The sequence below is a fragment of the Schistocerca nitens genome, chromosome 5 (genome assembly GCF_023898315.1).
Source record: "Schistocerca nitens isolate TAMUIC-IGC-003100 chromosome 5, iqSchNite1.1, whole genome shotgun sequence".
NCBI lineage: Eukaryota > Metazoa > Arthropoda > Insecta > Orthoptera > Acrididae > Schistocerca > Schistocerca nitens.
The window spans coordinates 519,439,517-519,451,625 of NC_064618.1; the positions used below are offsets into that span (position 1 = coordinate 519,439,517).

The 12,109-nt window shown below is 37.2% G+C and overlaps 1 protein-coding gene across 6 annotated transcripts in view; it reads right to left on the reverse strand.

Moving 5' to 3' along the window:
* LOC126260180 (laminin subunit gamma-1-like) overlaps positions 1 to 12,109 on the reverse strand; it is a 389,608-nt gene that overhangs the window by 184,814 nt on the left and 192,685 nt on the right. For 5 of the 6 annotated variants that reach the window (XM_049957448.1, XM_049957449.1, XM_049957447.1 and 2 more), the window contains exons 6-8: positions 10,977 to 11,027; positions 6,356 to 6,525; positions 181 to 313 (exon numbers count right to left, since the gene is read on the reverse strand). In XM_049957448.1, coding sequence (XP_049813405.1) covers positions 181 to 313; positions 6,356 to 6,525; positions 10,977 to 11,027 — 354 coding nt within the window. The remainder of the gene's footprint in view (positions 1 to 180; positions 314 to 6,355; positions 6,526 to 10,976; positions 11,028 to 12,109) is intronic. The other variant, XM_049957446.1, reaches the window with a different exon arrangement.

Below are 12,109 nucleotides of genomic sequence, written 5' to 3' on the forward strand. Positions count from 1 at the left end.
ATTATAATATAATCTAAGCGGCAAGGGGTTATAAGGCTGTGTATGTCTGTAGAAGGTAACAGATATACAGTCTTTGTTAATGGACAACTTGTGAATGATAATTGACAGTATAACTCCAGAAAGTGATACTTGGTGAAGCCTACATTGATAATGACAAGAAGATGTACATCATGTTTTTACCTTTAGTGCTGCTAGTTCCCTTGATCTGCCAAGATGAGATATTGGATAAAATGTGAATAAATTCTTGAGAGGATAAATGAGGCAGCCATTCATACACACGATGTTCATGAAGACGAAACGTTTGATACTGCTTCTGAAAATAATGAAGCAGGTGCATTGCTTTAATTACTCCTTGCAAGAGAAAAAAACATCTAATAAATAATAATAAAGGAATTAATGGTATCATAACTTTGGAAATATGCAGTCCCTATCCAGCTATCATTCCACTGAATGTAACAGTTATTCTTACAGCATCATCATGACTGTAAAACTACTCTTAATAATAATAATAATGTAGGAATAACTGTTACATTCAGTGCAATGAAAGCTGAACAGTGAATAAATATTCACAACATTTAAAGGTAACAACTGTAACATGTATAACTGGTAAACAAGCAATACCAAAGGGACAACCATCTGTGAATGACACGTCATATACCAGCTGTTATGTAAATACTGTTCAGCCTTTTACATCAGCATGACTACCACAAAGTTATCACTTATGATGAATTGGCATAGGCAGAGAACGTACACTGGCAAAACATGACAGCCTGTTGCAGAGAGTGCAGTACAGCATGACACCACACATGCTATCTGAATTCTTGTTCCAGACACCAGTGCCAAAGAACTTCGTTAGTGGGAACTGGCATTACAGGATGTCCTTGGTTTGTGTCCTCAATGTTACCTTAATTTACAGTAGTTTCTTTGGTTTCAGAATTTCTTCATAGTAACTATTCCTTTCTTCACTCCCTATTAGTTCCTATATCTTTCGTTTTCTGACCTCTCTATCCCCTGCCCTCCATCATGTACAATGCACTTACTTTTCCACTCTTATTAACTCCTGCACAATGTTTTGGCAGTAATCTCTGTCTTGCATAATACCACAGCTTCCACCTTTAAGCTCTCAGCTTTTCAAATCCCATCTGGTAATCAGTCTTTCCTTCTCATCCCATCAGCTTGGCAGCTTTTCCAAACTCTCCCCATTTCCTAAACCTCACCAGTCTTTTTCCTTCACCCTTCTTCCTTTCCTTTCAACCCTTCAGCAAGAAGAAGGAGCCACTGATTCCAAAAGCTTGCAAATTTAAATACCTTTTCTTTATATGTGTGTTCTCATGTCATTGCTTGGTGAGTAGATTTTTTTATCTATTCAATTAAATTATTTCAGGACATGTGATATTCACTATGTTATTATTTTGTATGAATTGAATAACCATTTCTTGTGATTTTGATGTACTGCCATATAGTCACCCCCCCTACTGAAGACTTTAGGTGTTTCCTTACTATGGACCAAGTGAGGTGGCGCAGTGAGTAACACACTGGACTCGCATTTGGGATGATGAAGGTTAAAACCCATATCTGGCCATCCAGATTTAGGTTTTCTGTGATTTCCCTAAATTGCTTAAGGTAAATTTCAGGATGGTTCCTGTGAAAGGGCACAGCCAATTTCCTTCGCTGTCCTTTCCCAATCCAAGCTTGTGCCCTGTTTCTAATGACCTCATTGTCGATGGAACATTAAACACTAATCTCCCCTTCCTCCTCCATACTACGGGCAATTTCTGTGCCTTCATGGCCAGATAATGCCAGCTCCACTTAACTTCCATGTAGTGGGAATTTCCTGCTGCTGTACCACCCGTATTCCTGCTGCATGCTCACATAACTTAGTACCACACTTAGTAAGCCTAAGTATTTAAACCAGTCCGTACATGAGTGAACTTCTTTACTATGTTGGTATGTGCCTCTTCTCAGCCATGTTGAAAGACATTTTCCATTACACTGTTTTATACATTAACAAGGTGCTGAGGACCAACAACCAATTTTATATCCAGTACTATGTGAATTAAAGAAGTTCCAACAGCTTACCATTAGCCTAAAGAAACTATGCATTTATCTTCTTCGTCCTAACTGAGTATATCGGAGTCAAATGTTACCACCCTACCGGCCAACCCACACTACACCACCACCTACACAATGTACACTCCCATTTGCTATCAGACAGTCAAAGGGTTGTTTCTGTGATCCAGAGGGATTGGCAGAGTTACTTTCTATCATATATAATTAATAGGATTAACACCTAACCCATTCAGTCTGATACTGACTACATGCCACCATGTCATCACACTATGTTCCTACACCACGTAAGAGCACTATGGAGCAATTGTCTTCCATAATTCATACTGGGTTACATTACACTACTTGGTGACTGCACTGAAGAGTGTACATAAAAGAAATCCATAGTGAAAAGCTGCGAAACTTATCCACCTGGCTTTGGTGTTAGTTGTTTCAATATATGGGCAGTTAGAGAGATTGTATCACACCCTTGCCATTTAGGGACTAGTTCTGACATACTTTCGGTGACCCAGTTACTTCCTCTACCAAAGACACATCACCACAGTTGTCTGCTCTGCCAGTCTGCATTGTGAATTAATATCGGTGGGCAGCTGCGGCCAGATGCTACTTTATTTGTCTTCCCCTGTCTAATTATTACTCTCATGCTGAGCTACCCACACTATTCTTTGTGTCCTTTTTGCTGCTAGACAGTAGATTATGGCTAAACTCTCCCAGCAGTACAGGTTACCTATTGGAAGAAAAGGTAATGCATTTTCAACTTGGAGGAGACCGATGTGACAAAAGCTAAGTACAATACTTTATTTTGAACCATTTAGCTGTTCTTGCTGCTATAAAGTTTGTTGTGCAAATCTCATGTCCTGTGAGTGCACACACCAGTTCCAGACAAGAAAGCTGAATGATATTTCAACAGCAATGGTAGTCCTTTCAAGTATCTTCCTAAAGAACAGTTTTTGTTTTCGTTGACTAGGGTAACTTGTTTTGCGTTACTTTATGAACATTTTCCAGGTTACTTTTATTTTGGCCAGCCTGTATAATTTATTACATCATTTATAGCAAACGAAGTTTCAAATAAGAAACCTGAGACACCAATAACAGAAAAAATCACAAGAAACTAAAGAGACTCATCCTTCGTACTAGGTAAAGCCTTACTGCCTCATATCTTCATTTTTATGTGTAATCCATACTTATTACTTATTGAATTTAATGATAACATCTTCATAGACAGCTCTTTAAGTGAAGAATAGAACAATTTCTGCCGGCCGTTGTGGCCGAGCGGTTCTAGGCGCTTCAGTCTGGAACCGCACTGCTGCTACAGTCGAAGGTTCGAATCCTGCCCCAGGCACGGATGTGTGTGATATCCTTAGGTTAGTTAGGTTTAAATAGTTATAAGTCTAGGGGACTGATGACCTCAGACGTTAAGTCCCATAGTGCTTAGAGCCATTTGAACAATTTCCATGAGAAAAGTGTCAGACTTGGAACACATCCTTGACTTTGGGTACAGCTTGGATATTTTTTTCGAATAATGAAAGCTGATAGTATAGTTAAAATCAATAGTGCAGAATGCTGCCTCTAAACATCTACTCCTTAGTGAACTCACTATCTGGTAAGGGAGTTTGTTATTGAGATCTCCAAATGAACACAGTTGAGTTAGCTAATTTTTTAGTTGGGAAAAATCAAAGATACCTTTATGTTAGCTATTCAAATGCATGGACAGAAAAATTAATTCTGTACACTTTGTACTTGAAGAACTCAAAGAGACACATAAACAGAAGTCATTTAAGAAGAAAAATCTTTCCTGAATTTGTCGACTCACTCATCTAAATTGCCAAATACTAAAATAATAGACATTCTGGGATGGAATAAAAGCAGTAGAATGCTACTCACTGCATAGAGGAGGCACTGAGTGGCAGGCAGGCTCACTGAAAAAACACTGCTAGATCCAGCAATCTTATTTCCATGTGCCTGCCTGCCACTCAGTGCTTCCTCTATGTAGTGAGTATCTATCTAAGTATCTATCCATTTCATATTGTTGTCAAATACTTCGGCATATAGATGTGTCTTTACAAGTACAAATCCAGTTTCATCTCTACAAAAGGTGTGCCTTCATTATCATGGAAAGTCTAAGTTACTGTCAAAGTTAAATTCTGAATAATCTTTCACTCTGCAGCAGTATGAGCATTGTTTTGAAACATCATGATATATTAAAACTGTGTGATAGATCAGGATTCCTACCCTGTGCTTTGCCTTTTGTGGGTAATTTTTTTGTTACTGACAGCTATTCAGGCACGGCTCCCAGTGTGCCCTCACTGCTTCACTTCAATCAGTACCTCTCACATATCTTCTCATAATGTTTGACCTCTCAGATAGTTTCAAAATAGCTGATGTAATATGTCCTCTTATGACCAATAAAATAATTTGATTACAAGAGGCCTTTGTGCTCCCCTTAGGCTGCAGTTATAGCGGAGCTGTGTGGCATGAGTGGAGCAATGTGGCACGGCGAGCACAGCAGCGATCACAAAACAAACCAGCGCATGTCAGTGCAAGTGATTATAGTGGTACTGCACGTGGAGCAGCACAGAGCAGAGTAGCACTGAGCAAATCAAACAAGCCTGTTTCTGGGAGCAGTGACCAGAGCATTCGAGCGACTCCGGCTGTGGTCGGGCAATGCCAGCAGAATTCGGCTTTCGCTGTGGGTAGTAATGTCAGAACTGTTGCAGGTGCTCAAGTTTCCTTTGTTGCACTGTTGAGAAAATGATATCAGCAAAAGCTTTGATAGCACCTGTCTTTACTTGGCACCCTTTGTGGGACCACCAAGACAACTATCATCACTACTGATTCATTTTGGGCAAGTTATGTGATGATGTGACAGCAGAATTACAGACTATAAGTACAGAATGCATTTCATTAATCTCTCATTTCTTTCACTGTCCTAAAATGAGAGGCAGTAATAAAGTTGAAGTAGCATAGCTGAGAAACATCAGAAAATCGTGTTTTATTTTCAAAACCATCTCATTTGGACAGCTTCAGTTGAAGATCTATTAGAGTTTCATCCTGTGTGATAAATGCCTTGCACACAATGCTTTATATCTACTGTATTCTGCTTAACACTCAAGGAACCTTGTAGGTCAATGAGCATTGTGAAGAACATGTAAATTTCACAATGTTTTCAGCAAATTGTGCTGAAGTTTCTATTGGCTTCCAAAATTTGCTCCACCTAGTGCTCATTATTCCAAAAGCACGTTCTATTAACCATCATGGTCTGGAAATGCATTTGTTGAAATATTCTTTTCGTGGATCTAAAACACACTGACTGTTAATACTTGAAAAAATGCCTCAACAATGGATATGCCTAATCTCCAATGAATGCAAAAGGCAATCCAATTGATGTATTTAGTAGTGGATGGTCTTGAGGTATATTGATATCCCCTTCTTGCATTGAGTAAAATACACCAGAAGAATAAAATCTATCATCTTTCCTTTCCTTCCCATGTCTCCCAACATCAATTATAATATTTTTCAATGCAAACTTTTCGAAATTCTTGCAGTAGGTTACTTAATTTTAAAATATTATAATAACTATGACCATTAACAAAACAACAAGCAGTTCATCATAAAGTTGATGAGTAAAACTTTGAGATGCATTAGAATTGAATTTTTTTCACCAAGTAGTTTCTTTATAATGGTTTCATAAATACTGCAGCTCGGCTGGCTTGTGCGTTTGCTGTCCATGCAGTCAAGCGAACCTGCTGGCTGCCGCACCACTCCCTGCCTCGCCGTACCCGGGAGTGAAGTAGTGCTCTGGCAACTGCCTGACATGCAGCTACACTCTGCACTGTTGTGCTGCTCCACTATAATCTGGGACTGAGGTAGTAGGTCTAATCTGTGCAAATTTTACTGTCACTTTTACCAGTATCTCACTCAAAGAGAATATAACATTTTACCATTGTACTTTTACTTGAATAAAGTGTTACATTTTTGTGGCAGGTGTGTGTGTGTGTGTGTGTGTGTGTAAGTGTGTGTGTGTGTGTGTGTGTGTGTGTGTGTGTCATGCATTTCAGAGTTTGCAAAGAGCAATGAGGTTCAGCTTTCTCATTTGTTGTAAACCATAATATTTCCTCGTGTTCTGGATTTATTTCATAAAACATATAAAGAAATATTTACTGGTCAGATTTGCATTGAAATTAGATTGTCATGGTCTTGTAAGAAAATTACTCATGTCATATGTATCATATTTCTTGATATTCTAAGATATATACAAAAATGTTAAACTTTGTTGTTAGTGACTTACAGGTGCTGCTGATGTAGGAATTGAGTTTCCATAGATAACCTGTTTAAGAATTTTTCCAGCGCCTTCAATAATTATTTCACCAAATGTCATGTCTTTGCCATCTTCCAGCAACCAAAGCTTGAAAGAAAACAGCTGGTTGTAGCTTGCTCGCTGGTCACCTAAAAATCTGTCTGAATAAAATTGGTTTCAGTGATCGTAATTTTTACCTCAATGTATACAATGATCTAAGCAACATATATTATAAGTTAAAAATCATTAGTTTTAATATTCTGCTTTCTGCAATATGATAAAAAAATCATGTAGTACCTTCTAGACAGGTTAAATACACAAATTTTTCTTTGTGTATTATACCTTTGAATGTTGCAAGCAATACCCTGCCCAGACAAATATCAAAGGCTTTTTGGTTATTACATGCATTGCTCTTATTATTATTATGGTTATTACTATTACTATTACTATTACTATTATTATCATCAGCATTATCCTAAAGCATGGGTTTCCACAGTTAAGTTTCTTTAAAGGATTAGTTATATCTCTCTACAATTTCTGTGGAGCTGTTATTTTTCATGTGAAGAGGAAATTCCTCCTATCATAATGCATCCTCTTCTTTTTTCAAACTTTTGTTATAATGTAAAATAATACTACATGACTGTAACATGCCAGTGGTTGAGTGAGACTCATGAGCCATCTCAAAAGTGTTAAAGACTATGTTAGGCAGCTCTAAGGTCTTCATTCTTTTCTGGAACTTCCTAAAACAATTCCTTCAGCCTGTTTTTCAATGTGCTGAAGATGTTGTTGTCAATCACTCATTATTCCTTGGTTTTTCAGCTTCTGTGTGTTGCGAGAGGAATTTCAATACCAATAATTTCATCGGTCTTACTGATTTCAGAAATGGAAACATGTGATAAGTGTACAGTACTTACATCAATTCAGTAGGAATTATAATACGAAACACTGTGTCCTCTTTTATAGGTGGCAAAGGACTCTTGATTATTCTTATTCATATAGCATGAAACATGTAAATATTGTTGAAATGAAGACCATGTCCCAGTAATGAACATGCTTGACACACTTCAAAGTAAGTTATCACTTCAAAATGGTAAAAATTGCAATTGTACATAAAGAAATGTGAAAACAATCCAGGCAGAACATCTTGTAATGTCTGAAATGCAGTACAATTGCAGACAAAATCTGCTGACCTACAATTTTTGCACCCATTTTGAGTAATGCTCATGTATGGATGAAATTTTTGAGCAACATTTCCTGCAGTCATATAAATACAGGAATATGTATTTGGTAACGTTTGCCCCAGGTGCTCACGGTGTGAAACCTTACATTTCCATCTATATATTTTCCAGACTACTACATACCTTACAGATGTTCAACAGTGTTTTTCCACCTTTCTTTTATGAAGAATAGTGTCTTGCAACTGAACAGTTTGAATGCAAGCAACAGAATTGTGTCAGCAAGCATTTCATCAATCCAATCAAATAATTTCAGATTAGTCTCCAATCAGTGTACGTCAACACTGGCATAGTCCAGTCATTAATTATGGAAGTAATATTCTCCCCAGGTAATATTGTGTTGAGTTCTTTCATCAACATGATTCTATACTAAATAGCTTACTTTGCATAGTTCCATTCATTGATGTGACATGGAATCATTTTTAGGGCAGTTCACTAATCAAACACAAATTACTCATTTCACAGAAACTTGCTGTAAGCACAATTTCTTATTTCAGCTGTCAAACATCATACAGGCAACTGGTTGAAAGGATGACATATTAACAACAGCCTCACAATACTCTCTTATGAAGCTGTGAGAATCACAACAAAGAAAGAAAGGAAGATTAGGGTTTAATGTCCCATCAACAGTGACATCATTACACATGTAGCACAAGCTTGGATTATTTGAAGGAAATCAGCCATGCCCTTTCAAAGGTATCACCCCAACATTTTTCTAAAGTGATTTAGGGAAATCGTGGAAAACCTAAATCAGGATAGCCAGACAAGGATTTGCCATGCCACTCCACTGAATGTGAGTCCCATGTACTAACAATGCTCAGTTGTGAGAATCAGGAGCAATTTGATAATAATAGTAGCATTTATAAATATAACACTATGGGCAAAAATACCTTCCACCATCCAAAACTAACTCTAAGCTGGCATTAAAAAATTGCAAAGTATGCAGATAAAAAGAACACTAAAGTCTGTGGTGTAAGATTGAGAGCAGGCTATTGGCCTTACTCCATGTAGAACGCAGCCTTTCTTCACTGGGCCCATTACCCTGGTCATCTTTTGACCATGGGAAAAATCTGTGGTACTCAATTGATAAAGACTGAGTGGACCTGAGGTCATCCTGGAGGGATTGGAAAGGGAAAAGATCACTGTCTCTTTCTTGGGTTAACCCATGACCTCCAAAGTTGAGTCTAGTGCTCTACCCACTAGACTACCATGGCCACCTACCTTGTAAAGTAAAGGTGCTGAAATATGTATCATGAAAGTTTTAGAAATAAACTGAAATATTTTCTACTTAACAAGTTTTGCTCCATACAAGAATTTCTGAATAGGTATCAGTATGTGACTGAGTTACATTTATCAAATTTTATTGTAGATTAAGATTAATTTCCAAAAAGTGCACTTATGTAAAAAGGCCATGATGTAGCCATGTTTTCACAGGGAGAATGTATCTTATTTGTAGACCTACTGACACATTTCACTTCATAGCAAGTTTGGAAATATGACCCACAGAGCATGCAAAAACCTTAACTAAACCACCTATCTGTAAATATTTTATTTTGCTTTTTAAGATGAGTTGCTATTTTCGTTGAATATATTATCTTATTGTTGTTGGACCATCACAGCAATGGACAACACAAAACACCTACAGATATTAGTATATACAAAAGTACAGTAGATCAGCTATTGTCATTATACCACTACATTACAAAATATAGTCCCCCAAGTCACACAACATTATGGACAAGCAACCTGTCATACAACTTGCCTTCAAATACATGTTCAGAGAGATTTTGTACAACTAGTGGAAGCACTTAAATAATTTATGGTCTTTAAGCTCAGAACTTATTGCTATAGGGAACAAATTGACTAAAAGGGATAGGTTGACAGAACACATCCTGAGGCATCAAGGCATAGCTAGGATCACAGATATTAACTGATTTTGATACACTTTCTGCATGTAACCAAGTCTATAGTTGCTTTACAAGTTTTTTTATAGCCAAGCAGTCATTTTATCTTTGTGGTGTTTTGAAAATGTCTCTAGTTGTGTTTGAAAGGAGTTGAGCGCTGACCTTATTGTTGACTGTGAACTCCAAACAGTGGTTTGCTGAGTATAGATGTAGATGTATGCACCACTCAATACTGAAATGATTGTTTGGTTGTGCCATTAACAAATAAAACACTCAACAAAAATTCATATCCAACAAAAAGATTACACCAAGGGCATAGAAAAGGTGTAAGTGAGGGAACTGCAATAAGACAAAATCCTTTAGTAAAAAACTTCCTTGTGGGAATTTATCTGTGTGCAAAGAAAGAGCTTTGAGATGATCTCCTGCATTATTTAAACAAAACTGAGTGCTGGATTGCACACTTAACCTAAAACCTTTGCTTCTGCTGATTCCTGGTTAAATCACCCACCACTCTAATCTCAATTGCCTCTTTCATTACACTGTTCCATAAATTTGTTGCCCGCTTCACAGTGTGTTACTTGGCTATGTGAGTTGGTGTAATGCTTGTGTTACATACATTTTTATTCAATAGTTCTTATCGTCTGTCCAACATAAGACATACCACATTAGTACTATATATGATTTACACCCAGATTTCAGAGCCTTAGATTTTCTTTCATGCAACATAGTACGGTATATCTTTCAATTTCATGGGAGGGACTGACATACATTTGAAACAACATTTTCAAAGCATTATCCCAATCTTCCACGGAACAATGTCAGCATATGGATTCTTTGTGATCCCAGCTGCTTCTTCACTGGTATCAGTGCCGCCTGGAGGTGGTGTCAGTCTGCTCAGTCTGTTGTTCTAAGTAACTGTTCTTTTTCAAAACATCCCTTAGCTGTTGGAGATGTTCAGCAAGGTTTTGTTTCTGTCACAGCATGATCAGAACATCTCTGTGGTGGATGTGATCGGTCACAGCATGCAAAGTGAGTTTACACATACACATGTTTCGTAGCCTCTCTCTGTAACGGTCTGTTTAAACATGGAATAATGTCATAGGAAATCATGATTTTAGTGCATTCCACGTGGCCATACTATAAATGCATCATCAACATAATCCAACAAATTTCTGTTGGTGTATCAATACTAACATTATCGCGCAGACAATGAATTTGTCGGACAGTGTAATGAATAAACCAGTCAAGATTAGAGTGACCGATAATTTAATCAACAGGGGCAGTAAAGTGAGAAGTCCAACACCTAGTTTACTTAAATCACATCTGAGTGCTCACATTCTGCTTATAGCTAAATACCTATTAAGAGCCTTTTTAGTGAAGAGGTCTGTCTTATAGCATTTTTTCTGTAACTTCTTTACATTTTAGCATCAATTTTCTGTCAGAAAAATTGCTAATGTGGCTTGTAGTATATACCATTCACATTTTGGAGACCAGACAGTGTGCAAAGCAATCTGTGCTTGATACCTGTTGAGAACAAACAGGGACATTGTTAAATTATTGTGAAAGAAAACTTGACAACTCAGTTGCAAACACAAAGACATAAACCACCAATTTTTGAACACAGTGTTAAGGATCACATATCTACAGCTTCTCGCATAGTAAGAAAACAATGTAATACCAAGGTATACCTGTCTTCTAAATATTCAGATCATCTTTCTAGATGTCCAATATTGTGTATGCATGAACATCTGTCTACTTGTCTTGAGTTGCTAGTGAGAAATTTGGAAACCATGTAATACAGGTAGTAAGGTGATGATAATACTAGTTCACACTACTAAACTTCTGAATAGGTGAAAACACTGACAAAGCGGCTGCTCTATAACAATCATGAGTAAAAAAAATCTGACTCAAATTACTCATATCATGACAAAGTATAACATAAATAAAATATTACACTTTCAAGTAAGCAGTTTTTTATGTATAGCAATCATTTGAGCACGACAAAGCTTTGGCAGGTAGTGAGAACTCTTCAAACTGCTTATTTTTCTTTACAAGAATAATTCTGCATGCATATTTATATTCTTAAACTCAGTGCTCCATTTCTACTAGAGTTCTGATTTATCTCTCTGTCTTCCATGCTACCACAGCAACCTTTGCCAGGTTACCAAGGTTATGATTATCCACTGTCATGGACAAAAATAGTTGAACTCAGATAGGTCCCTCCAAATGGAAGGAAGAATGTATTAATAGCAAAAAATCTGTCTTTCCTTTACACCCTGTCCAGTTAGCCTCTACTGACCCAGGGCTCTAGGTGACTTTTACGAAATCCATCCCTCTTCTTAAATCTCACTGGTCCTTTCCCTTAACCCATCTTCCTCCCCCTTCAACTCTTCTGCCAGAAGGAGCCACAGGCTCCAAAAGCATGCAAACTTTAATACCTTCATATGTGTATTTCCCTGCTGCAGCTTGGCGAGTAGATTTTTTATTTATGCAATTACATTATATTTTCAAAAATTGATTATTTTCATTAAAAATGCTTACATATTTATAAAGAATTTCATGTACTGTTCTGAGTACTATTCTGTACTTCCATGCATTCAATCTAA